Source organism: Pteropus medius, unplaced genomic scaffold (genome assembly GCF_902729225.1).
Source record: "Pteropus medius unplaced genomic scaffold, Ma_sr-lr_union100, whole genome shotgun sequence".
Classification (NCBI taxonomy): Eukaryota; Metazoa; Chordata; class Mammalia; order Chiroptera; family Pteropodidae; genus Pteropus; species Pteropus medius.
Window position 1 is genome coordinate 13,204,030 of NW_024342471.1, and position 26,996 is coordinate 13,231,025.

A 26,996-nucleotide genomic window follows, 5' to 3' on the forward strand; every position below is an offset into this window, starting at 1 on the left:
ACTGAGAGGGGGCGGGGTTTCTTCGGGGGTGGAGTCTAGACCGATTGGGGCCTACGGAGGCCGCCCTCTGCTCGTGAAAGGGGCGGAGCCGGGATCTCACCCTGTCCTAGAAGAGCCAGAATCGCCGAGTGTGGGGCTGAGGACGCTACCTGCTGACCCTGTGCACTCAGGTAGAGGCGGCGACTCCGAGTCCCGGAAGTCCAGTGGTCAGCTCCCCAGGTAGGGCCCAACCTGGGCCTGAGAAGACCCCTCTCCGGGTCCTGCTTTGCCCCGCCCATCTGTCCTGCCATCCGACCCTCGTTCCTTCCTGTTCGCGGGCCACGGCCATCTCTTGCCATCAGAAGGGAACTCAGGGGTGGAGGAACTCGCTTCGTCCTGGTTCCCGGCCCAGCAGCTGCGGGCCGCCCCTAACATCCAGAACATGGGATCAAGAGATAAGGAAGTTGACAAACCTCTCAGAGGAGGCTGGCCCAGCGTCACCCTAGGCTGACTGTCTGACTTTGGAGAGGACACCCACCCTCTCTGGTACTGAGTATCCTCAGTTGCAAAGCAGGGTCTGACCCTTGGCCTGCCTGCCCTGAGACTGGCCGGATCGGATTGGGCAGCTGTGAAGGCCGCTGGGGAGCGGGGTTGGTTTTCCCCATTCCACAGCTATAGGAATGCTTATCCTCCTGCTCCCACTGGTCTTAGGTGCAGAGCCCCCTCCTGGCCCCTCCCCCAAATCTGGGAGCTGAAAGGCTGAAAGTTCCCACCCACAGCAGCTCATTCTGGCTTCCCTATGGTGGGGTTGTGTTATGGCCTGTGGGTCTACGGGTGTTCCCAGGACTGGGCTCTGAGGCTTGGGCTCCCTGTGAGGCCTGCCCAGAATCCGCCTGCTCACTTTGCAAACAGTGGGGCCACCATCATGTAGGGCCTTGAATGCTGAGTTAAGAAGTCTAAACTCTCAATTGCAGACAGGGACAGTGCATTGGAGTCTGACTTGCAGTGTCATCAGGACTAGCCTGGGTGAGTGGTCACGATGCCAAAAAAGATGCTGCTGCTGATAGGAGACATGGATGGGCGTTTATTGCACGCCGGTGCTTTACAGGAATTACGTCATTAATTACTCATGCATCTCTTACGTTATCCGCATTTCAGAGGCTGAAACAGGCTCAGAGAGGTGAAATGACTTGCCCAAGGTCACAGCTAGTTAAGTGTGAGGGAGGGGATTAGAACCCAGTCTGGTGCCTTACCCACAGTGTCCTGTTACCACCCAGGATCTAGGCATCAGTAATAAAGCCTTGACCTAGGACAGCAGGAAGAGAAAGGAGGAGTCAGATGAGCAGGAAATTGGGGAAAAGGATTCAGAGGGCTTGGGTCCTGAGAGGAATTCAGCTGACTGGGGTTCCGGGTGGGGGCAGATGAAGCGTTTGATTTTAGACCTGTTAGTTTAGGGTAAAGGACGGCATAGGGGAGCCAAGCAGAGCTTCCCTCGATCTGGAGAAGAGCAAGGAGGCAGAGCTGGTCCTGGCGAGAGGAGATACCTGCAGGAATGGGTGCAGGAAGAGGAGGGGAGCTCGGGACCTGGTTCACAGGAGACCCCCCCCAGATGCTGAGCTGGTAGATGTGGGGACATCCACTCATGGGGTGGGGGTGGGGGGAACAGGGAGGGGAATGAATTCTAGGTGGAGAAGGATGTGAAAAATTGAGGCCTCGTTTCACAGAAGGGGAAACTCAGGCCAGAAGGGTGCTTGCCTGAGGACGCTCCATGGGTGGTCAGAGTGAGATCCAGGGCCCCTGGGTGCCATCTCTGCCATCAGCCCTTTCTACTACCTCAGTTGTTTTCAAGCAAGGCCAATTTTGACAATGTTTGGAGACAATCTGGTTGTCACAGCTGAGGGGGGAGTACTGTTGGCATCTAGTAGGTAAAGACCAGGATGCTGCTAAACATCCTACAATCCCCCCAAAACAAAGAACTATCCAGCTCCCAAATGTCAGTGATTCCAAAGCTGAGAAACTCTGTCCTAGGTTGAGCTGAGCACCGTGCCTCCGCACCACCCCCCCCAAGCTCTTTTGTCTTCACCAGAGCAAATAGCTCATGCTTGGGCCTCCAGCTGGGTAGACCTTTGCCCCCACCCCTGGTCTTCTACCTTTCCCAGGCTTGTTCTTTTGTTTCTGGAAGCTTCTGGAAGTTCTTCTCTACTTTTTCTGGGCACCGTGGTCTAGAGCCCAGCCCAGCATGTGTCCGTCCTTGTTAGTCTGTCTCCTCAGACCTATATTCATAGAGTTTGGCATTAGGTCAGGAGAAACCAAAGTGGAAATTTTCACCCAGCACGGAGTGGGTGCCTTGCAGATGAAACATTCATTAAATTTGAGTGACATTTTTGGGGTCTAAAGAGCTTCATTTGATCCCCGGTTTCACTTTGCAATTCAAATTGTACCTGGTGAGTGTGGAGCTGCACCTTTCTAACAAGCGCCCAGGTGACACTGGTGCCGCTGGACAGGGACCATACATTGAGTGGCAAGGCATTACAGGGCTGTGCAGAGGGGAGCTGTGGGCCAAGCTGTCCTCTCCGCAGACAACTGTGTGGTTTTGTTTGGGGACCATGGAGTAGAAGGAACCATGGTATGGAGTCAGGAAACCAGGATATGAGTCATCCCCTCCTCCCCCCATCTATGGCTTCTTAACAGAGTTTGGATAAGTCACTTAACATCTTTGAGGCGTGGTCTTGCATAGGAGGCAGTCCTCTGGGAGTTCTGATGCGGGGTCTGAAAGAAGGAAGTGCCCCATGGAGGTGGGATGGTCTAGGTCCTGGCAGCCAGAAGGACAGTGGACTACTGGCCTGGCCGGTGGGGAGGGCAATGAACTGAAGCTGGTGGGCAGGCACCATGCCAGTGTGGAGGCGGCTCTCATTATAGCCCTGGCTTTTCTCCGTGGCTGCCACAGCCTCCCGCTTCTGGCTCACCCAGCTGTGTCTGGTGTGGGAAAGCTGGAGAGACCAGTCTGGCTAGGAAAGGAGGAGTAGCCTTGACGGGCCAGGAGCCAGCCCACAGCCTGGATGTGGGTCTGAGGAGTGGGTGTCAGAGCTGAGGACTATGGCCTAGAGACACTGGGGTCAGCTGCGGGTCATGGACAGACTTCCAACCCTCCCAAGGAAACTGGGAAGGACTTTGGACTTTGGGACCTTAAACTGGCAGCTCCTTCTACCTGCAGCTATAGGGGAGGCCAGGCCTTGAGCATCTGACCCCAGGAATAGAGCTGGGCAGAGCCTTAGCTACCTGGTTCCCCACAAATCAGCCATGATAGACCAGCAAGGCCCTTTCCAACTCCTAGGACCTGAAGGCAGTGAGACAGCTGAACCCATTTCTCAGATGGAAACACTGAGATGCCCTCCTCCCCACTTCCTGAGAAGATATTCTCCTTCAGGGCATTACCCAGCAGGGCCCAGCCTCTAATATATCATGAGGCGGCTCCTCATTGGCTGCAGGAAGGGGTGCCTACCTCCTCCTGTTCCCCTAGTTGGGCCATCCCAGTGGTTCACGCCTAGGGTTCTGCAGCTGCACAGGCCTGGGTTCAAATCCCAGGTCCTCTCTACTAGTCGCGAGATCCTGGACAAGTCACTCCACCTCTCTGAGCCTCAGCTGGCTTGTCTGTAAACAGGAATAATGACACCCACTCGGCCAGCCTCACAAGTTGTTGTGAAGACGAAATGAGCCCTGCCACCGAGTACCATGATCATTATCATTACTCATGGCATTTAGAGGCTTGGAGCACCCCAGATCGCCTTACCCCGTGCCCTCATTTTACAGATGCAATCAGCACCTAGAGAAGGAAGGCGGCTATCCAGGAGTCCCAGAGCTGGTCAGTGGGTGAGCCACAGGTAGATCCCACGTCTACCAGCACACCTCCCAACCCAAGACTGCTACCTACCTTCAAAGGCGCTCCGAGGGTAAGCCTGGGGACCTGGGGGTCAGGCTGTGGAGCCTCCCTATGGAGGGAGAGAGACCAGGCCTTAGTCCCAGCACCACCTCCCTTTGCCAGCCCCAGCTATGAACTACGTGGGGCAGCTGGCGGGCACGGTGTTTGGGACAGTGAAGGAGCTGTACCAGGGCCTGAATCCGGCCACGCTGAGTGGTGGCATCGATGTGCTGGTGGTGAAGCAGGCGGATGGCTCTTTTCGATGCTCACCCTTCCACGTGCGTTTCGGCAAGCTGGGTGTCCTGCGGTCACGGGAGAAGGTGGTAAGTGCCGACAGCTGGCCGAGGGGCCAGTGCCGAGTGGGCTCTTTAAGCGAGGGCAGCCACTGCAGTCCCGGGAGAGGAGGCAGGCCTCCCTTAGGTGGGGCTCTGTCTTCTGGACAGGCTTCGCTTTTTTTCTGTATTTTCTTTGAAGGTTTTGGGTTGGTTTGGGGGTTTTGGTCCAAGAGGGTTCCATTTTCCCCTGGAAGCAGCACAGTGGGGCAGTCCCCAGTTCTGGGGCCATCAGACCTGGCTCCAGCTTAGTAAGACCTTACCTGTGTGTTCTTGGTAAGTCACTTCACCTGTGCAAATGGATACACTCACGTCTGCCGGGTGATTAAATAGGAGCTGATGACACGTCCCAGAGCCAGGCTTGTGGGTGACAGTCAATGGTTAGTTCTTCTCCCTTAGGAAGCCTGCACTGTCTTCACTGGGCTCAGGCAAACGTGACAGATTTTCGTCAGCACTGAGATGCAGTGTGTGAAAAGAGGTTTGGTCAACCCAAATCCCCTTCACACTGGGATGAGCTTTCTGGAATTCTAATGAGAAAGTGTAAACTTGTGGGAGACAGTTTAGCTACGTGGCTAAGGGCTTGGGTTATGGACTCAGACTCTCTGTGTTCATAGCCTCACTTGGCTACTTCCCAGCAAATTTCTTAACCCTCTGAGCCTCAGTTTCCTCATCCATAAAGTGGGGACAATGGCAGGAGCTACTAAAGGGTTGTTGTGAAGATTAAACAAGATGGCCTAAACAAAACACTACATTAAGTGCCTAGGAAATGGCAATTCTTAGCACTGTGGATGTATTCAACAAATGTCTGAGCACTATCCTGGGGCTAGAGACACAATAGTGACGAGATGAATCATGTACTTGTTCTTATGGGGTGTGGGAGAGAGAGGAACATAGAAACCAAAGCATAAACAAGAATACTGAGACCATGACATGCAATGCAACAGAGCCCAGAGAATGGGGAAATGTTGGCGGCGGGGAAGCTCAGCCAAGTCTCTCTGAGGAGAGGGAACTCTAAAGAAGCAGATCCTCAAGAGTGGGCGGGGAGCAGCCAGGCAGGCCAAGGTAGGAGGGAGAGAGTTCCAGCAAGTGCTAGGCTCGGGGGCAGCTGGGAGGCCAGCAGACTGGAGCATGAGCATGAGGGCCAATGGTGGGGACCGTGCATCCCCTGCCCCATCACACTCCGTTACAGGTAGACATCGAGATTAATGGGGAGCCAGTGGACTTGCACATGAAGCTGGGGGACAGTGGGGAGGCCTTCTTTGTCCAAGAGCTGGAGAGTGATGAGGTAAGTGCCTCTGTTCCTGACGGCACCTGCCTCTGCCCCTTCACTAGTGCCCCCTATGGGTGGGGCCTTGGGAGTTGTCACAGTCCCTACCCCTGGGAGTACTGTATCAGCAAGGGTCTGATAAGGGGATGGATTGGTGCTGGCGCTCTTGATATGCTATTGGAGTCTGGGTGGATTTGCGGGGTGGAGAGGGAAGGCGGGGGCGAGGGCTGACTTACTTCCCAAAGAAAGTTGGCAGAAGGTTTCTCAGAAGAAGACACTTAAGCTGGTCCCCTAAAAGGCAAAGGAGGCCTTCCTTGGGCAGCCTGGAGAGGAGGAGGGTGCTGAGGAATGGCTCGAGTTGGAAAGCATAAGATGGCTTTTTCTGGATCTGGGGCCTGTTCAGTGCAGCTGGAACATGGAAGTGTGTGGGTGAGGGATGAAGAGAGGGGTGTTTGCAGAAGGAAAGCAGGCCCAGCAAAAGCCAGAAGAGGTGTTTAAATAGTTTGAGCTTGACAGACTTTAACTGAGCCCCTACTGTGTGCCAGACACTGTGCAGTGGACTTGAAGGGGTTGACCACTGCCTTCAAAGAGATTTCCAGACTAAGCTTGGGAAACAGACACATAAACAACGGATGATGAAACTATGTTCATTACAGCGAAGGGGGCCGGAACCGAGGCTGAGGGATAGTCAGGGCAAACTTCCTGGAGGAGGTGATACCTGGCTGACTCTTAAGAAGGAAGCAGGTGTTTACTGTGGTAGGTATGGGCAGAGCAGATGGCACGGTGTGGTCCATGCAGCACCCTGGCCTGCCATGGGCTGCCAGGGGTACATGCCAGGGGTACGTCTTACCTCTGCGAGGGAGCTCTGAGGCCTGCAGCAGTTGCAAGGCCATGCTGCTGCCACCTCTGTCCAGCCTCCATGCCTGTTTTCCTGAATCCAAAAGAGCTCACTCCAGGGCTTGGGACTCCGGCAGGGCTCGGGATGACTGGGTGACAAGAGCCCCTCAGTCCTGCCCCTGGTCCACTCCACAGGAGCACGTGCCTCCCCGCCTGTGCACATCGCCCATACCTTGGGGGAACCTGTCTGGGTTCCCCTCGGACTCCCAAATGGGTACAGCCAGTGAACCTGAGCACATCATCATGGGTGTGGCCTCTACGGGGCGGAAGAAGAGGCTTCGTAGGAGGAAATCCAGGCGGAAGGAGGACATGACGGCGGCAGATTCTAGTTCTGAGGAGCTGGAGGCAGGCGCTGAGAGTGAGCTGTCCCAGCTGGAAAAGCCAAGGCCTGAGCCCCCAGGGTGTGTGGGGACCAAGTGGGGGCCAAGGGTGCGAGGATGCCAACCAGGGTTTAAGCACAGTTTCTTCTGCTGGCGCTGTGTGATCCTGGGCAAGGGCCTTGACCTCTCTGGGCTTTAGCGGCTTCACCTCCCCACGTCCTTGACATCGAGGCTCCCAAGCCCTGCCCAGGGTGCCCTGTACTATCAGTGACCATTTATTTCCCTGTGGCCCCTCAGCAGTATCCTGTCAGAAGGGGAGTCCTCACCGCAGCCCAAAGACATCTACCCCTACTCTGATGAAGAGTGGCCCCCGCAGGCCAGGTGAGAGTCTGGGCAGGCTGCAGGCAGGGACTCAAGGCCAAGGTCTCACAGTGGTTTCCATTTACATTTTTCTGATGAATAATGGCTTAGAACATGTTTAATGTGTTTACCCGCCATTTGTATATCTTCGTTGTAAAGTGTTATTCAAGTCTTTTGGCCATTTTTTAAATTTGTGGTAAAATGCACATAACATTTACCATTTTCATCATTTTAAAGTGCACAGTTCAGTGGCATTTGGTATATTCACAGTGTCGTGCCACCATCTTGTACAACCCCTGTCTAGTTCCAGAACTTTTTCATCACCCCAAATGGAAACCCTATATCAATTAAGCAGTCACAACCTTGCCCATTATTTTTGCTTTTACTAGACTGCCTTCTTATTGTCGATTTGTATGAGTTCTTTATATATTTATATATTCTTTATATGTTCTGGATCCAACATGGGTATAACCGTGTGTTGCAAATATTTTTCCCAGGCCCGGGTGGGCGGTAGGGAGTGACGGGCTGGCTGAGGAGCCTCTGAGCTCTTGTTTCCCGCAGCGTCCCATCGGGTGGGCTAACATCCCCTAAGAGCGACTCGGAGCTGGAGGTGCGGATCCCTGAGCCCAGCCCACTGAGAGCTGAGTCCCACATGCAGTGGGCCTGGGGGAGGCTGCCTAAGGTGAGTTCCTCCGTGTCAGCCCCGCTCCCTGCCCACCTGGGGCTCCGTGACCGCTGTGGGTCAGGACCGGAATGACTTGGGCCACTTCTCCAAGGCCTTGGTGGGTATGGGAGGCAGACCCCGCACTGGCCCACATTCTCCACCATTTTGAATGAAGGTGGCCAAAGCTGAGTGGCCTGCGTCCTCAATGGTCCCTGATGGCAGCACCAGGAAAGCCTCTCCTCAGGGAGCGCCCAGCTCCCCCTCCACCTCTGTGCCTGGTGATGACCCTTTGGGACCCCTAATCCTGCAAACAGGGGCCGGCACTGACCTTCAGCCTGACATGGAGGTGCCTGCTCTGGCGGGTCCCCTTCTCCCTGCCCCCGAGAGAGAGAAAACCAGAACTCATTGGTCCAAGGATGCAGACCTCCCTCCTGCCTCAAAATCCTGGAGCTGGGCTGCTCTGGAGGGTCCAGCTCCCACTGGACAGCCAGAAGGGGTCTCCAGGAGGAAAAGTGAGTAATGGCTGGATGCCCCCAGTGCTTGCCTGGACTCATGTAACCCCCTCAGTGGATTCTGTGACTTCAAGCACATTTTGAGCACCTACTGTGTGCCAGATACTATATTTGGCACCAGCCCTCATGAGGCTCACAGTCCAGTGGGGCAGACGAATGACACAGAAACCAGGGAGAATGTGACATGGGATAGATCATTGGGTGGGACAGGGGCTATTTAAATCATGTGCTTAGGGAAGCCTTCCCTGAGTGGGGGATGTTTGAGCTGAGACGTGAATGATAAAGAGCTAGCCAAACGAGGATCAGGGAAAGACAATTCTAGGCAGAAGGAACAACATGTGCCAAGGCCATGAGGAAAGAGAGAAGTTTCATGTCCTGGAACTGAGGCAGCTGGTATGTCTTGAGCGAGGCAGGGGAGAGGGTTGGGAGAAGAAGCCAGAGAGATGAGAAGAGGCTGGACATTCCCGGTCACGAGCTGAGTTCTATCCCAAATCGGTAGTCGCTATTTAAAATTAATTAAAATTCAATAACATTTAAAATTCCATTTCTCCATCACACCACATTTTAAGTGTGCTAACAGTCACCTGTGGCTGGTGGCTACTGTATTGGACATGTAGACATAGGATATTTCTATCAGCATAGAAAGTCTACCAGACAGCACTGCTTTAAGGCATTCAAAGGCCAGGGGGACATGCACTGCTCACATTACTGAGCACATGTTAGGTCTACAGCTGGATCCTCCTCTGCCCTCAGGCTCCCTGAAGAGAAGCCAGCACCTGGGCCCCAGTGACATCTACTTGGATGACTTGTCCTCTCTGGATTCTGAGAATGCAGCCCTTTACTTCCCCCAGAGGTGGCTGGGTTCTGGGTGCCAGGGTGTCTTGGAATCGGGGCCTGTGGGACCAGGGCTTAGCTATCAAGGGGTGAGGTCCTTCCTCCCAGCCTCCTTGTATTCATGTCACTGTCGGCCCCTTTGTCCCCAGTGACTGTGGGCTGGGGGCCAGGAGGTGGAGTGAACCCAGCAGCCAGAAGCACCTGGGGGACCCCAGCCCCGAACAGGAGCCAGAACCCACTCCAGACATGATAGTGCTGTCCCTCTGTGGTGGACTGGCTGACAGCCGAGACATTTCCCTGGGTATGTCTGACCGTGGCCCGAGCCTGTCTGAGGATTGGCACTGAGCCTGGTGGCTGGGGAGGGCAAAGAGGACCCCATGGGGTAGGGCAGCAGAGGTGTGAGGCTGAGCCAGGCGCCCCTACTGTTCTCTGCCCTATGGAGCCCACATTCAGCCAGCAAGGGTGGGGTATTCCCAAGGCCCCAAGAAGCAAATGCTTGATGCTAAGCCGTGAATTATCCCATGAATCCAGGATGGCCAGGGCCTGGGGTAGGAAGAGCAGGTGCAAAAACCACAGGTAGGGAGGAGCCCTGCTAGGTCGAAGACCCAACCTGCAGGAGGCCAGAGTGGCAGAGGGCAGGGGAGCCAGGAGGGACTGGGACAGTGGGTTGCATGGGATGTGTCGGCCTCCCCCCTCACTCTCTGCCTCTGTGCCCAGAGAAGTTCAACCAGCACATCGTCTCCTACCGGGACCTCACCAAAAACCCCGGCCTTCTGGATGACCCGAACCTGGTGGTAAAAATCAATGAGAGGTAAGTACTGGGGCCGGGCTGCTGGCAGCCCCAGGGGTCATCCCCCTACCCCCAGCCTTTATGGCCCTGCAGCTGCTGTAGCCCCAACACCCTGTTCTGTCTCCCCAGGCATTATAACTGGGCTGTAGCTGCCCCCATGATCCTCTCCCTGCAAGCATTCCAGAAAAACTTGCCCAAGGTAAAGGTTAGAGCGCCGCTGGGCCTCCTGGGGAAAGTGGCCATAGTGTTGGGGTAGGGGACCCTTGGCCAAGAACTGGAGCGTGGGCAGAGATAGGCCTGGGGCTGACTGGCTGCAAGACCCACTCTGGGAGAAGAGACTAAGGTCTCCCGAAGCCTCCCCCATGCTGTGTGGACAAAGCCCAGCCCTTCCCTGCTTTCTCCACATGGCTGAATCCTGTTGGATTTGGACTTTACTTCAGAGGAGCTCAGGACACACCAGAGGGGGAATAAACATTTGACAGGGACATGCCTTCAACAAGAGGTTTTTAGATCTGAGAGACAAGGCTTGGGAGACAGAGGCCCCCCTCCTCACCTTACCCTGAGAACCTCTCCAGGCTGGGCTTCGGGTACTTGCTGGCTTTGTCAGCACATATGTGTTGTGGACCTACTGTGTGCCAGGGACACTCATGCCCTCACGGAAAGACAGTTAATCAAACACTCAGCCAGATGAATGTAAAATTTAACTATGAGTATTGAGAAGGAGAGGTCTGGGGTGTTTTGAGCGCCTACGACAGGGAGGTTTGCTGAGCAAGTACGCACTGGGCAGAGGTCAGAAGGACAAGTAAGCCTTAATCAGTCAAGGGGTGGGGACAGCACGTGCAGATGCTCAGAGGTAGGAAGGAACCCAACCTCTTTGGTCCCTCCCAGAACCTTCACCCTGTGCCAGCCTGCACCTGACCCTTCTGCCCCTCTGGGAGTGGTCCAGGGCCCCACCCTGGTCTATTGTTCTCCACTCGGCTAGAGTTGCCCAAAGAACATCACTAACCAGATGTTGACAAATGGTGCCTCCCTTTGATGATACTCAGCTCCATCTTCTGGCTGGCTCTGGGTCTGGGCTAGGACCACAGCCTGTAGGATGGAAGAGGGTCACTCTCCTGCTTGTCTCTTCTCACCTTACCCAGACTGAGGCCCCTGGGAGACTCCCCAAGCCTGTTCCCAGCTCAAGTGGGCACCCTGGCCAACCCACCCTGAACCCATATCCTCCTGACTTGGGCGTACCATTCCATTTGTAGGAAGCTGATGTGGGTCCCAGGTGGGCCTGGGCTGTCAGTGGGGTTATCTAGCACAAACCTAACTGGCATTTTTCGCAAGGTCATGTTGCCCCCACCAGACAGTGATGGTAATATACAGAGAGGGAGGCTGTTATCACTCTAGAATCACTGACCTTAGAAGTTGCCTGTGTTGATCTTGGAGGCTGAGGGAAGTACTGGCTATAGACTGTCCTTCCTGCTACTACTTGGCATCACGCAGGGAGTAGTAGATCTTGAGAAACTCCCAAAGCACTGCCTTCAGCTACTCTAGGAAGGTGACTGACCTGCCAGATTTGGAGGGCAGGCTGAGATTGGGCTAGAGCTAGGGAGTCAGGGCTGTGGTGGGGCGGGGGTAGATAGGAGTAGCCCTTGGTCTCCTGTGCTTAGCTCCCTGAATCCCGGGATTGGAGGCGAATATGCTTCCTCAGCATCCAGTCATTGACAGTACCTTGCTTGAGGGTCAACCCCAGACTCTGGGCTCATGGTAGCCCCAAGGCCAATCTAAGGTGGGTTTGTGTGGTACAGGGAAAAATGCCATGGCCTTCCTCTGCCCACAGAGCACCGTGGACAAGCTGGAGAAGGAGAAGATGCCCCGGAAGGGTGGGCGCTGGTGGTTTTCCTGGCGACGCAGGGACTTCCCAGCTGAGGAGGTGGGTGGTCACAGTCCCAGGGCAAGGCCAGCACAGGCAGGCGCTGGAGTTCACTAGGTGGATTTTCTTCCCACAGCACAGTGCCCAGAGGGACAAGACCACAGCCAGGGACCCAAGGGGGTGAGTCGATCTGGCTGGAGCTGGAGCCCGGGGAGGATGAGGATCACTGTGGGGGACAGAGATGAGGGCAGCACCCCTCCCCCAGCCATAGTTCTCTGTCAGTCCCCAATCACTTCTATACCCTTTTTCCTGAGAAATGCCCCTATTTCACAGATGGGAAATCTGAGACTTAGAAACACATCCGTGGTCTCACAGCCAGGAATTGGCAGAGCTTGAATGGGTGCCCAGACAAGGGGCTACTACTGTATCAGGAGGGGCGGGCCTCCCCGTCCCCCAGGGGACAGTGGACCTTGCTTCTGTTTATACCTCTGAAGTGACCCAGAACACCCAATGGGAGGTGACCAACGATGAATCAACTAAAGCCAAAGCAGGTGGGGTTGGGAATAAACCCTAAAACACACCTCTAAGTTTTTCAGGTAAATAAATATCTCCAAGGCAGGCACTGGCATCCTGGCTGTGGAGACTCACTGAGGGCTGGGAGACCAGGCTCTGGGCTTCAGCTCTGCTGTCACCTTTCTGGGTGTAGACTGTGGCTTGCATACTTAGTCTGCTACCACCCCCAAAATGGGTGGCACCTAGAAGGAGGGGTTTCTGATCCCCTGGGTAGTCTCTGGAGGGGCAGGGACAGGCCCCAGGCTTCTTATGGCCTGGCCTGGGCGGTGAGCATCTCCTGGGAGTGCAGGGCCTTCTGCTGGGGAGAGGTGGCCTGAGAGCCAGGCTGCCTGCAGGGAGAAGACTGATGTCCTGAGCAGCGAGGATGATGCCCCAGACAGCCCTGTGATCCTGGACGCTCCCTCCCTGCCACCCTCACCTCCAGCCTACACTCCTACCTACAAGAAGTCCCTCCACCTCTCCTCCGATCAGATCGTAAGTGTATGCGTGGGGACATTTGTGTAGGGGTGGTGGGGCCGTGATAACTCCGTCTCAGGGCCCCACAGGGCCACATTCATGAAGCCACAAAGCCCAGGATCCATCCCCTTGGCAGACTGCCTAACAGCCTCTACTTGAATACCTCCAGGGGCAGGAGGCTCACTTCCTTATGTGCCAGCCTGTTTCTGTCACATTCTCACTGGAAGAGCTCTCTCGATGCCACCCTAAAATATCTACCTGCAGTGGGTCAGCTGGCTCTGGGTCTTCCCTTAGAAGCCACACTGAAGGAATCAAATGCTGACGACAGTCCCTTCGATTTGGGGAACCCCAGGCCACCGAGTCATATCTCCAAGCTCAGTTTAACTGGTGGCTCCTGTAATTAGAATGTTTTTTCCCCAAGTGTGACTCCTTGGTCAAGGAGGTGCCCAGGGGGGCCTGGCTGGCCTGGTACAGAGCAGCTGCCACCTGTGCAGTACCCTGGGGCTCACACGTGACTTAAGTCCGCCAGGGCCCAGAGGCCTTGGTCACCGGCTGTGGCTGAGAGCTATCCTGATCCTTCTCAGTGGACCAAGCACAGAGTTGGGTCTATCTTTGGGGGCTATCACAGGTACCATAGCCCCAGGCAGGGGGCTGCCTGTGGGGATCTCTGCAGGGCCCCTTCTGTGGAGGCAGTGCGTTTCTAGCAAGAGCAATCCTAGCCTTGGGACTGACCTGAGAAACTCGCCAGGAGCCATGGGCCAGGCTTTGATTTTGAATGTCACCCCAAAGGAGCTCGAAGGGAAGTTAAGGCTCCTGTACGGGCCCCACTAGCACCCCCTCACTTCCTCCTTATGGCCACCCCTCTGCCCACGTGGATGCGTATGTGCGTGGTTGTCTCTGATGAAGTCAGGCAGGTTTTCTGAGTTGGGAGGAGAGGAGAATGAGAGGCCTAGAAATCAAAGGCCACAGTTTGTGGGGTGGGGGCAGGCAGGGAGTGGACAGTGCCCAGCTGTTGCAGCTCACCCCCTTTGCCCGTCCCCAGCGGCGGCTGAACCTGCAAGAAGGTGCCAACGACGTGGTCTTCAGCGTGACAACCCAGTACCAGGGCACCTGCCGCTGCAGGGCCACCATCTACCTGTGGAAATGGGATGACAAGGTGGTCATCTCAGACATCGACGGCACCATCACCAAGTGAAGCCTGGTTGGCCAGGAGGAGGGGGGAAAAGGCCTGGAAACTCACCTCCCTCTGTTCTGGGGGAGGGCAGACAGGGTCAGAGGGCCTTCCAGTGTACCGTCCTGGGGCTGGGGGCTGGACCTTATTGAGCCCCATGCATGGAACGAGGGCCATGTGGGGCTGCCTTGGAGTGACCCCTCCTCTGGACTCTAGGTCGGACGCTCTGGGCCACATTCTGCCCCAGCTGGGGAAAGACTGGACACACCAGGGCATCACAAGTCTGTACCACAAAATCCACCTGTGAGTGCCAGGGTGGGGGTTGGGCAGCACCCTGGGGAGGGGATGACAAGACATCTTGGGCTACCCTGGCCTAGGCCCTGGGAAGCCAGGCTTGGGGACCAGCACGGCCCACAAGGGAAGGAGCCAGGGCATGTCCCTGGAGTGCTGAGACCCACCACCAGTCCTCGATTCTGTGGTCTGCAATCTGAGTCTGACTGCTGGCCTTCACGCTGTAGAGGAAGTCTGACTTGCTCAAAACCTCGTCCATCCTGTCCACCTGGGCCTCAGGACTCTGTCCATGCTTCTTCTACCTGGGACAGCTACTGAGGCCACCTCTCTCAGGCCTAGCCCAGCTGTTCTCCCTAAGTCTCCTCCCTGCAAAAGCCTCTGGGTTTGGAGGCCAGAGGCCCAGGGCTGGGCTGAGCTTTAGGATGGGCCTAAAGCCAGGAGGGTGAGATGAGGAATGGCTGGTCCCTGATGACTCTGTGCCACCCCCAGAAATGGGTACAAGTTCCTATACTGCTCGGCGCGGGCCATCGGCATGGCTGACCTCACCAAGGGGTACCTGCAGTGGGTGAGCGAGCGGGGCTACGGCCTCCCCAAGGGCCCCATCCTGCTGTCTCCCAGCAGCCTCTTCTCCGCCCTGCACAGGTAAACCGCCCCCTCCCCGCAACACGATACAAGCCCACCGCCCTAGGTGGAGTACAGGGCTGCTGCCAGCCCTGGCCAGGCCAGCACCAGCTCTGTCACCTGGCTCTGCCATCCTCTGATGGCTACTCCTCCTTGGCTCCCTTCCCTGCCCGTGGCCTTGGCTCCCCAGGGAGGTGATTGAGAAGAAGCCGGAGGTGTTCAAGATCGCCTGCCTGAGTGACATCCGGCGGCTGTTTCTGCCCCACGGACAGCCCTTCTATGCCGCCTTCGGAAACAGGCCCAACGTGAGTGTGTCCCCTACCCGAGGGCTGAGCCAGCTCCCCCTACCTCCCAGCCCACCAGCCCCTTCTTGTCCCCTACAGGATGTCATTGCCTACCGGAAGGTGGGCCTACCTGAATCTCGCATCTTCACAGTCAACCCCCGGGGAGAACTCATCCAGGAGCCCATGAAGAATCACAAATCCACGTAAGGCTAAACCCTGCCACGTGTCCCCCACGCCCTGCCACATACGTCCCCATGCCTCAGCCTCTTCCTGGGCCCCGATTCCGTACTCCCACCAGGGACTCTACTCCTTGCCCAGGGCTCCCAGGCAGGGTGCAGAGTCTCTGCCTGATGTGACAGAGGCTGTGGCCTGGTGGCAGCTCAGGCTCTCAGTGCTGGCCCCGTTCTGCCCATAGATACGAGCGGCTCTGCGAGGTGGTTGAGCTCCTGTTTCCACCTGTGGCTTGTGGCCCTGGCACAGATCTGGCTAACCCTGAATACAGCAACTTCTGCTACTGGCGCGAGCCACTGACCACTGTGGACCTCGACGCTCTGGCCTGAACCGGCCCTGGCTACCCTCTCCTCCCTGGCCTGGCCCAGAACTGACTGATGTCCCAGGGCATGGAAGCTTGGTGCCACAGGGCCAACCCTATGGGGAAGAGGGGGCTGTGGGCTGGTTGGCAGCCTCTCTCCTCCCTGTGCTATCTACTTCTGCCAGCTGAGCTGCAGGGGGTGGGGTAGCTGCTCCAGGCTTCAGCATGGCCCTGGCCTGTAGCAATTAAATGCTTGTCACCTGGGCCCATGCAGCATTCCCCACATCCTTGACATCTGTTCCCATCACCCTGGAACTCTGCCTCAACTCCTGATAGGACAGAGAACAGGGAGGCCCCACGAAGGCTTGAGAGCTGTAAGCACAGGGAGGGTTGGTGGCAGCAGTGGAGAACAGTTGACTAACATCTAGGAAGAACACAGTGCTCCCCCACCCTCTTCTGGGAGCCTGGAACACCCACACTCTCTGAGGCCATTCCCTTACATAGCCCTGGCCCCTTCTCATAGCTCTTGAGCCAGACATCTCAGCACATCCCAAGCCTGGATGCTCCAGTATCCTCCAGCTTTGGGAAAGGGGGAGTCCTGGGCAGAGCATAGACCAAGGGAATGTGGCTCCCACTTGGCCTAGCCCGCCCCCAGCAGCTGCCCCTGCTCCTCCCAGCACCTCCCCTGAGGACACAGCCCCAAATCCTGCCAGGCAGGTGGGGGTTGGCTTGTTGCCTTCCCTTGGCCTTTGCTGGTCAGTTCAGTGCCCACACAGCTGCTGAGCGAGCTCTTGCCTGAGGAGCTGTGGGAAGCCGGGCTGACACCCCACTGCAGCCTTCCCTCCCACTGTCTTTGGGGAAGAAAATACCTTTAGATGGGCTAAAAGCTTTAATCCAGGCCTGCCCTTCCCAACAGCACCACAGCGGAGGGCAGAATACCAAATGTTGGGAAACCAGGAGGCGGGGGTATAGGAACCTACAAAATAACCCAGGAGGGCCCAGGCTGCTGTGTGGAAACTGAGGCCAGGAGCCCCAGCAGAGACAAGCATCAGGTTCTCTGGGAACAGCACAGGCTGGATGAACACTTGTGTTTTCACATTGTCCCTTGGTGGTGTCATACCTGAATTTCTCATGACTTTGTGAATATCCAGGCATGGCCGGGCTTGCGAGGATGTTGGAAACTAGGCCTTGAGCCCTCTCCCTCCAGCTGTGGCCTCTTGCCCAGGGTCTGGCCTCGTTCAGGCCATGACATACAAGAGGGCCATTCTTTGGAGAGAGGCCCTAACCTGGAAGGAGAGATCTCCCCCCAAATGGAAAGGGGAGGACCCTGTGGGAACCAGTGTCCTGAAAACATCCTTAGAGTAGGAAAAGGATGAGTTGAATTGGAGTCTCCAAACAGGTCGCCTGGACCCAGTCCTCCTCTGGGAATCTACAGCTGCCAAAGCCCCCTCACCTTGGGGGAGGATCGACAGGAATAAAGAGAACTCTTGGCTGAGTCTTTATGTTTCTCTTCCATCCTTCAGGATGGGGCAGTGGCAACCTCTGACCCTCGGTTCAGAAACAACATTTGTGAAGCTGCTAGGTGTGAGGGCAGTGCCGGTGGGTACCACCTTCCTGCAGAAACCAAGCCCGACGGCTGGGTAGAGAAGCTAAGGGGACAAAGGAACCAGAGGTCTCCATGGGCTGGGGCCTATCGCCCGTAGGCAAAGGGAGATGTGGACAGGCCACTGTCTGAGAATGGCCCTGCAGGCCTTTGCACAGGTGCTGACTCAGGTCCACAGAAAAGCAGTTTGCAGACTGTGGATTGTTCGGTCTCTGAGGTCCACCCTGACCTTCAGGGATGATGAACTTGCCTGGACTGCTATCCTGAATTATCCAGCGCGTGCAGCACTGAGCATGGATGTTGGTGCCTGAGACAGTCATGTGGAGATGGAATAAGACTGTTTCTTCAGTGGTCTCTGAAGTGACATCCACGCTGGCCAGGGGAGGCTGGGAGGCATTGGTCTGGGCTCTGGGTTGATGTCCTGAGGGTTGTCGGGATCTGGGGGTTGGGTCCTATCCAGCCCACCTACTCGGCCTGCCCTGGCTGTGCCTGCTCAGCCAGCTGGGCCCGGCAGTCGAGCAGGTCGTCCCGGAGGCGGGCGATGTCCCGTGCGTGCTGGGCCAGCGTGCGATTCAGCTGGTCGACGTGGCCCCATAGGCCCTCCGTGGGCCTGAGTGGCTCTGTGGGCAAGCCTTCCAGGTCTGCAGCCATCAGGCCCAGCTTCTCACATGCACCCTCCACTTGTGCCACCCTCTGGTCAAAGTGGCCCACTGCATGCTGGAGTTCCTGGGCTGTGTCCTGGCAGCGGCTCAACCCGCCGGCCATGCCGGCCACACCGGCTTTGAGTTGCTCCAGCTCCCTCCGCAGGCTCAGGACCTGCCTGTGGCCAGCCTGAAGCCGTGAGCCTTGGCTGCTGACCTGCTCCTGGATGGCGTGTACCTCAGCCTCCACCTTACGTTCCCGCTCATCCAGTGATGTGTTGGCAGCCAAGAAGGCATCAGAGTACTGGCTGACAGAGTCACTGAGGCCTGTGAGTGACTTGCTCATGGAGTTCAGACTGACCTTGAGTAGCGTGATCTCGCCCTGGAGTGAGCTGCCCGTTGCTTCTGCCAGCTTTCCCTGGACCTGGGCCACAGTGCCATTGAGCTGCTGGAGCAGGGCTGTGTGACTGGCCACCTGGCGCAGAAGAGCCTCAATCTGGCTCTGCCAGGCCTTCACCTCTGCCATGAGGTTGTCCAGGATGGCTGAGGTGGTGCTGGGGGTGCACGAGGTCTCCAGCGACACCAGCCGTTGCTCCAGCACAGCCAGCTCTGTCTGCACCAGGGGCCATGCCGACCTGGCTGGCGGAGTGCTGTCATGGCCCAGTTCCCCAGCTAGTGTCACCAGGCGCTCCTCTAGGCTCTGCAAACGCTCTTCCAGCGTGGTCCTAAAGCTACCCACACCCCATCCACCCTCCTTCATCCCCAGACAGCAGCTCCTCACTCCACTCTCAGTCCCGTTGTGGGTCTCCAGGCCCTCAAGAAGTCCGTCCAAACCCCCATCAAGCATGGCAGCAGAGAGCCGCGTGAGTTCATCCCTGCTGGTGGGGCCATGGCCTCTTTGGGCCTCCGTGACTGCCTGCAGGTTCCTCTCGAGGCTGTCCATGCGGGCACTGATCACGGCTAGCCGGCCACAACAGCTGCCACTGCCGGCCACAGTCAGGCCCTGCAGCCGGGTACCCAACTGTGACAGCTCCCGGCGCAGGGCCAGCTCCCGGCCATCCAGGCTCTGGTGCAGCCTCCGGCTGGCCGCCTGGCCTTCCTCGCACTGCTGCCGAACCTCCTGCACACGCAGGTCACATGTACTCTGGACACCTTGCAGCTTCTGCTCGAAGCCATCCAGCAGGCTACCCCAGAGCAGATGCAGCCGTTGGTCCATGTATTCGTCTAGCAGAGCCAGGGAGGTAAGCGGAGATGGGGGTGCCTCCCGCAGACGCTGCAGGTGGGCCTCGTGGCCGAGGGCCAACCCATGCACCTTGTCCAGCAACTGCACCTTGGTCCGGAGTGTGTTGCTCACCTCTGTCACCTTGCTCAAGATCTCATCCAGGGGAGGTGTAAGTGGCCCTCCAGCTCTGTCTCCGGGGTTCACAAACCCCTCAGGGATGACCCCGAAGCCCACAGGGGCAGCAGGAGCTCTGGGGCCACCAATCATCCTATTGGGATCTTCATGGCTGGCCACCAGGCCGCTGAGAGTACCATATGCTTGTGCCAGGCGTTGGACATCACCCTCCAGGCGTTCTAGCCGCTCACCAAACAGCCCTGGGCCTTTCCTTCCTGGGGAAGAGGAGGAAAGAACCCCAGGGGTATCACTGGCCTAGCTCTCTCAGCTTATCCTATTGCCAGGCCACCTGAGAGATTTTTCTGTTCTAAGCCAACCTTTCTGGGCATAGCTCCATCAGTTTTTGGAGGGAGCCTGGGAGCTCACCCTTCTGCCCAGTACGAGATACACCCTCCCCCGCCCTGCCAGAGCTCAGCCACCCTGGGTTAGTCCCCTTCCCACCTCCCCCAAGAAACCCAACCACCTTGGTAGAGTCTCCATGGGCAGACTCACCGTAGGGGCTGGGGGCCACTCTGCTAGAAGGAGGGGGCCTAGGGCCTGGGCCCAGCTGCCCGGAGGGAATCTGGGGCTCAGGCTCCAGCTGGGGTGGGGTGGCCCCATGGTCCGTGAGGTGCTCAGGGCAGCCTTCTCCAGTGAGCCCAGGGCAGCAACGCCAGGAAAGCTCCGTCACGGTCTTGTAGCCGACCTTGTATTTGGGTCTGAGCACTGTGCGGTACCTGGGCCAGGGATGGGGAGAGGACAGGGCCCTGTACCTATGGGCTGAGGTTCCTGCCTCCTGGCAGATGACCTTGCCCCTGGTTGGTATTCAGGGCCACTCTGAGACACTTGGATATAGTCTAGATGTCTTCCCGCCTCCACAATACCCCCAGGGGTTTCCTTTTTCTGTGATTAAGGTAACAGGGCCATAGGGTGGAAGCAGGCCTTGCCAAGGCCCAGAGGTGAGTAAGGGGAGGGTGCAGGGAGAAGCCTCACCCCATTCTGTTTGCCTGGGGAGAAGGCAAAGCAAGCAGGAATTTAGCCTTAGAGCTCTCAAGACCTCCTGGACCCCTCTTGAGCTTATACTGACATCAGAAATTCCACTCTGGCTTTGGTGGTACCTTGAGGAATTCTGACAAAGCATAGCCCTTCCCCTGTGGGTGGATGAGGAGGACTGCACTGAGGCTGGGGCAGGCAGCCCCTCTCACTGCCCCGGGGCCACTCTGGGCTCCCATGAGCTCCCCTTAGTCCTCTCCATTCCTTGCTAGCCTACTCTGGAAACTCAGCTCTGGTCACAGAGGCTGGTGGCAGGGCAACTTTGATTTTGAGCACAGAGGGGAGCCCAGGGACTACTCACTCCCTCACCTGTTTAGCAGTGTACCTCGTTCTCTCTCCGACACATTGGCGCAAACAGGTTTGTTTTCAGACCTGCCCTTGAACCTCTCCAAATACAGACCTGCGCATCCCACCTGTGTGCAATCCCTGTCCTCACATGGCCCCATCTGTCCAGCCTGAGCTCCACAATCCAGCTTCCATACCCTCGCCCTGGCCTGCCTTCTCCACTGCCCTCCTTGAGTCTGCCCAGGGTCCCTCTGGCATCAACCATTACCAGTGTGACCCTCTGCTCTCCCCTGTACCCCACCCCTACCCCTTGTCTCTGCTCCTTTGTTGCCTGGTGCTGCCTCTGCCCAGGAAACCTCCCCTGGTCTCACTGAGAGCTCCGACCTGAGCTTGCCCCTGCTCCTCCCTGGCCCCCTCCACCCAGCTGGTGTGGGGCTGTAGTAGGCTCTCTGGAGTCAAAGGAGTTACAGCCCTTGTAAAGTTGGCTGCTGCTCTCCGCTGAAGACAGGCCTGGAGCGTGTGCCCAGGGATCCTGAGTGGGTGGGATGGGGGTGCACTCACGTGACTGTGCCGGGGCACTTGGGCCCCCATCCACACGGCCGGTACTCAGCCTTTATGTAGCTCTCTGCTCCCTCCTGTAGGACACAGGTCACATTCCTATGCACCACGTAGGCACAAAGGGCCCTGCAAGGGAGAATGGCATCTTTGGAATATCTGGCCTGGGCCAGGCCCACTGAGGCTCCTATATTCCCCTCCCCCATCTGTAGGCCTCAGCAGAAGAGACTGCCATCTTTCTTCTACCCCTTTGTTCCTGGGAACCAGGGCCCTCTGCCTGGGGTCCAGCTCCGCTGCTGGTCTCCTGGATCCCAGCCTCCCCAATGAACCAGGGGATAAGCGCCATACTGAACCAGTGGCCTGGTGCGGCTGCCCTTCCTTGATCCGACCTCTGTGAAGAAGAGGCCCACCCCAGATTCCCCATCAAGGGCCTTGCCACATTCCCCCACCCTTCTCCAACTCCTTTACTGGTTCCTCAGCTCCTCATCTGAGGCTTCCGAGGTCACAATTCAGTGCCTGAGTCTTTCAAAGGAGAAGCGTGGGACACTTCTGACTGACTCCTGGGGACACGCATCCCACTCTGTAGCTCTCTGGCCCTCTCCTCAGATCCTGGATCCTCATTCTCAGATCACTTCTACTACCGCCTCCTCCAGGAAGCCTGATCTGATGTGCCCAAGCTCACTGTCAGCTGTGGGCTGGACACACTCCTTCCACAGTACCTCTCAAATGCAGCTAGAATTCAAATTCAGCTAGCACGGCAGGCAGAGCCCCTAATTCACCTGAAGGCCAGTTTGCAAGCCACTGCTTATTAAAGACCAGAAACTGAGGTAGGGGAGGGGTAGGGGAGGGGCAGGGGAGGGGCAGAGGAGGGGCAGGGGAGGGACAGCTGCCCCGCTTACAGGCCACAAGGGTTAGGGAGGCAGCCTGGCATAAACCGGGCACCTATAGACTGTGGTTGGGCTCTGGAGCCACAACACAAACCCAGGACCCAGAAGCCCCCACCAGCTCTGTGGCCCAGCCACGGTGAGGGTGCCAAGGGGTTGCTGGGGCAGGGCTGACAGAGGCAGAGGCGGGCCGTGGGGCGCAGGGTTCCATATCATACCTGGTGGGGCAGGGGAGCGGTGGGAGGGCGCGGTGTGTGTGTGGTGGGGGGGAGAGCCCCGCGTGCTCCGTGCGGGGACCGCCCTCCCACCTCTCCCTCCACCTGGTCCGCTGTGCCCGGGGTTTGCAAACAGCGCAGCTGGAAAATGTTACTTCGCTGGAAAGCTTTCCGCGGGCACTGCCAGGATCCCCGCCGCCGCGCCAGGCCCCCTCGGCTTATTTTTCTTCACCAGCCCCGCAGCCTCCTGGAGCGTGGGGCGCCCGCTGGGCAGGGGCTCGGCCCCGGGAGCCGCCCCTCCGCGCCGCGGCCTCGGGTGCCGGGCGCCCCGCCGCCCGCGCGTGCGGTCGGGGCAGGTGGGAGCGGCGCTGCCGGCCCGTCTCTCCCGCTTCCCGCCCGCCGCGCGGCCCGCGCTTACTTGTGCGGCCCCGGGCGCAGTCGCGGACGCCATCCCGTCGTGTAGAGGCTGTAGCGGGACACACTGGGCGGCACGGGCCGCGCGAGGAGCGGGGTGCCCTTGGCCTGCACCCCGGAGAGCAGCGCCGCGACGGCGCACAGCCAGAGCGGCAGGCGGCGGCGGCCCATTGCCGCCCCCGGGACCCCACCTGGCCCCGCGCGGGGCCCCCGCCGGTGTCTGACCCCGCGCCGCCCCGCCGCTCGCCGCTCGCCGCCCGGGTCCCGCCGCCGCTCGCCGCCCCTGGAGCTCGCTGGCCCAGCCGCCTGGCGCTTCGCAGCGGTGGCGTCCCGCGGAGTGGCCGGCGCTTTTCGCGGCTGGGGCCGCGGAGGGGAGGCGGGAGGCGGGCTCTGAGCGGATTAGCATAAACTTGGGGCCGCGTCGCTCTCCTCCGCCAGCCCCCTCTGCCGCCAGCCCCCCGCCCCGGCTTCCGAGCTGACGCCCGAGGGACCGCCCGCAAGCAAGAGGTTAAGAAGGGAGCAGCCCCGGGGTTGCAGGGGCGCGGGCCACTGCGCCCTGAGAGGCCCCCCAAACACACTCATCCACCGCCGATGCCCCCACTGCACCGGGCATAAGCACAGCCCGACCCCTGCGGCCGGCTTTGGCGCGGGACTCTCTGGGAGCGGCCCACCGGAGGGCACACTGGTCTTAAGAGCCGGTGTGCACCTGGGGACTGCGGTCCAGCCTTCTGAGCTGAGATTACCATATTTTGGGTAGTCAGTGACACCTCCGCAGCCATCTCCTTGGAATAGGTCCCTGTTGACTAGCTCTGCCTCCTTGCCCCATCTTTGTCAGGAGGTGCCCAGGACATCTGATAACTGTTGTCCCCTCCAGGGGCATTTTAACTCTTCTCTGCTCACCAACCCTCTGCAACCCTGTCTGGTGGCCAGGCTGTTCCTCTGGTTTCCTGTTGGGGTCTGTGTTGTCTCTGTCTCTCAGGTGTGGGCTGCACCAAGCCCCAAATGCCTGTCACCTCTCCAGCCTAGCCAATGATGCTCTGCTTCTCTTTGTGCAGCTAAAGCTCTTAGCCAGCTGGACCACAGCACTGGCTCATTATTAGCGTCTGGTCAAAGAAAATCTTTAGGTCTTTCTCACAAAGAGCTGCTGTTAAACTAGGCTTCCTCCATGTTTCCCTTGTGAAATGGACTCTCAGAATGCAAGAGTTGGCCTTTACAGTCAACCTCATTCAAAATCACCTTGATGTTCTGACCTGCAAAGAACCTTTTGAAGCCTGATTCTGTCATCCAACAGAGTGGCACTTCTTCCTGGCTTTGTCTCACCTACACAGGTGACCACAGCTTTCTGTATCTTTGCCCAAGTAGCTGGTAGGTATACAGAAACAGTTAACAGAGAGGCACACCTGGAGGGAACTGGTTCTAACCAGGCTTAGAGATGCAAATTCATACCCTTCAGGTTGAGCAATGGTATCAAGGGTGCTGGAATGGGGCAGCTCTGAAACCCACATCTATGCTTGTGGATCCTGTGAGGCAGGCACCTGACCCAAACAAGCCAACTGTTCCTTGTCCTGGGCTTGGGAATTGGAACACAGAAGTTGAGGGAATCCAGCTTTAAGGTGAGAGCCGTATTAATTTCCTAGGGCCACCATAACAAATTACTACAAATTTCGTAGCTTAAAACAACAGAAATCTATTCTCCCCCAAACCTGGAGACTAGATACCTGAAATCAAGGTGTCGGCAGGGCCATACTCCTTCCAGAGACTCCCCATACAGATACTTCCTTTCCTCTTGCAGCTTCTGGGGCTCCTGGCAATCCCTGGCATTCTTTGGCTTGTAGCTGCATTGCTCCGATGTCTGCCTCTGTCTTCACATGGCCTTTGTGTCTCTATATGGCTTCTTCACTTGGCCTTTTCTCTGTGGGTGTCTCTGTGTCCTCTCCTCTTCTTGTAAGGACACCAGTCATTGAATTTAGGGCCCAGTCTAACTCAGTTTGACCTCATTTAAAGCAATTACAACTACAAAGATAGCATCTCTACATAAGGTCACATTCTAAGGTTCTAGGTGGACATAAATTTTGGGAGGACAGATACTATTCAACCCGCTACGGGGTCCCTGAGGGGTGGTGAAACAATGGATCACAGCATGCTGTAGCCATAGCTCTTCGGGAGTTATAGGAAAGCTGAAGAAGAGAATTTGCCAGAGGACAGGGGCAGACCGGAGCGGCCGTGGCATTCGGAGATAACTACAGTGAGTGGCCATCTAGTGACTGTCTTCCCCTGTCTGCTTCCAATACCCCACTTCGCTTGCGCTGGCTCGAATGGGCTTCTGATCCCGGCAACCAAATGATGTCCGTCTAAGACAGCCTTTCATCCTCTGCCACAAGTCCACCCAATGTGCTACTATAATCTCTAGCCTTTAACAGAGATGTCATGAGCCATTTCTTCTGAGGGCAGCACGCACAGTGTCCATAACATGCTCTTGATCTGGCAAACACTGAATTTCTATTTCTTGGAAAGTGAGAGGCATCTGAGTGGGAGATGAATAGAGCCCGGCTCCTCCCCCTAGGCTGGGTTCTGACTGCCTGGCAGCGCTGCCCGGAGGCTCTGGGAGAAACCCCCCCACTCCCAGTCTCAGAAAAATGTGATCCTTTTCCAAGGGGTCCCGCCCCTTCCTCTCACTTCTTTCCCCAGCCCAGATGTGGGGCCCACAACTTACAGAGAGGAGGCCAGATCCCGTCTGAACGTAGAAAAGCCCACATCACGGGGCTGAAAGGACAGTTGGACCCTGTTTCCCCCTTTTCCAGGTGGCTGACATCAAACACCATGTTCCCTCTTTAATTGAAACAGTTTCGGGAGCCAGCAGTGGGGCCCCTTCCCAGTGGGAGCGGAGGCTGTCAGTGGGGGAGATGCTCAGGGTCTTGACTAGATCCAGCCAGAGGCTGGGGTCTCCCCCGCAGACGACAAGGCCACTTTGCATCTGCCAGACAGGAAACATAGCCAGGCCGGAGGCAGGGGAGGAAGGCAGACAGTCATGTCCTCCCCCAACTCAGACGGGAGTTTCCACACCTGGATGGAGGCAGGCTGAGGGGCCACACACAGGATCATGCTTTCTGTTCACGGGGACATGCACAGCCATATCCAGACACACTCAACCCATCCCATATCACTTCCCTCTACACACACAGAAGCACAATTTCCTAACTTTCACCAGCCACTGGTGATAGATGTGCCACCTCTCTCTTTGGGAAGAACAGAGGATGCTATCAGCACAAGATAACCCCAGACAGGAAGCTTAAAGTTCTACATAAGTGGCACAGTGAAGGGGCATGAGTAGGAACCTCTGCCAGACACTGGAGCTTCCCCAGTTCCTCCGTGGGCTCCTGGGGGATAGAGAGGTCACCTTGCTTGGTGACCCATTCACCTGGGACGATTCTCCCAGGCCTCCGAGCATGTCTCAGAGTTCCAGGAGGTTCCTCTCCCCTCGCCAGGCTCATTCCACCTCACCCGGAATGTTCTCTGCTTTTTATTGAGGCCTGCCACATAAGATCTTTGAGAGCCTCATTGTTTTATGAAATGTTGTTCCCCTAAAAGAGACAGAAATAGAAAGCACTGACACTATCAGCTTTCTGGCACAAGCCCTTCCTCCCACAGATGAGTCTCCTGCCACTGAGAGAAACTTACCCCCTGGTGCCAACTCTTGGTGCTACCCGCCCTAGGACACAGGCTCCTACTCTACCAGCCCTTTGTTTCTGCCCAGCCCCCATCCCATCTCCTTTCTTCTGAGTCTGCTAAGCTCAGCCTCCCTGCACACGGGGCCATCTTCAGAAGTTCTGTGTAGCAAGGCTCTTTGTCTGGCTCACTCTCTCTTCAACATAAACATCAGCATACTCAAAGCCCAGTCGGCATTTTGATTATACCCACACTATCGAAAAAGGTTACTGTCAAATCTCCATGTGTTTCTGGGGCAGAGGTTTGGAGGGACCCCTTCCAGCTAGTCAAAAGCGTGGCTTCTCCAGGCCCCCAGGGTGTGTAAATGTGCAGCCCCAAGCTCTAGAAATCATGGACACTGGGCTCTGTAAAGCCAGGATGAACTTCCATTGATAGATTTTTAGAAGCAACTTAAAAATTGTATGGCACTGATGGACCCTCAATGTGGACACATGCGAACCAGATGCAAAATGTATGCTTGAGTCTCCCAACTATTGCAAACACCAGATGTGGCCCTTGGGGACCCTGAGTTTAGCTGAAGCCTGTTGTGGGGCACAGAGATGACCTTGGCCAGTCTCTTAGGGTAGGCAGGAAGGGCTTAGT

At 57.1% G+C, this 26,996-nt stretch overlaps 2 protein-coding genes across 10 annotated transcripts; one reads left to right on the forward strand and one right to left on the reverse strand.

Moving 5' to 3' along the window:
- Positions 1–26: 26 nt before the first annotated feature.
- On the forward strand, positions 27–17,158 carry LPIN3 (lipin 3). 9 transcript variants are annotated; one of them, XM_039864348.1, is made up of 21 exons: positions 27–170; positions 3,790–3,929; positions 4,022–4,221; positions 5,420–5,515; positions 6,530–6,795; positions 7,012–7,095; positions 7,636–7,756; positions 7,914–8,250; positions 9,004–9,103; positions 9,234–9,385; positions 9,802–9,895; positions 10,004–10,073; positions 11,703–11,795; positions 11,872–11,915; positions 12,644–12,782; positions 13,807–13,955; positions 14,152–14,238; positions 14,716–14,868; positions 15,038–15,152; positions 15,231–15,334; positions 15,547–17,158. In XM_039864348.1, the coding sequence occupies exons 3-21, from the start codon at positions 4,030–4,032 to the stop codon at positions 15,689–15,691; spliced, it is 2,541 nt and encodes an 846-aa protein (XP_039720282.1). In that variant the 5' UTR covers positions 27–170; positions 3,790–3,929; positions 4,022–4,029; the 3' UTR covers positions 15,692–17,158. The 9 variants fall into 9 exon arrangements, 7 of the variants coding, with proteins under 7 accessions (XP_039720282.1, XP_039720281.1, XP_039720284.1 ...); XM_039864347.1 differs by having other exon boundaries at positions 67–219; XM_039864350.1 differs by having other exon boundaries at positions 67–219; positions 7,015–7,095.
- EMILIN3 (elastin microfibril interfacer 3) lies at positions 16,538–22,879 on the reverse strand. The gene is made up of 4 exons (XM_039864355.1): positions 22,693–22,879; positions 21,182–21,304; positions 19,796–20,019; positions 16,538–19,518 (listed from the first exon to the last, which is right to left on the reverse strand). Exons 1-4 carry the CDS (start codon positions 22,857–22,859, stop codon positions 17,732–17,734), a joined length of 2,301 nt encoding a protein of 766 aa, XP_039720289.1. The 5' UTR covers positions 22,860–22,879; the 3' UTR covers positions 16,538–17,731.
- Between the last annotated feature and the right edge of the window lie 4,117 nt (positions 22,880–26,996).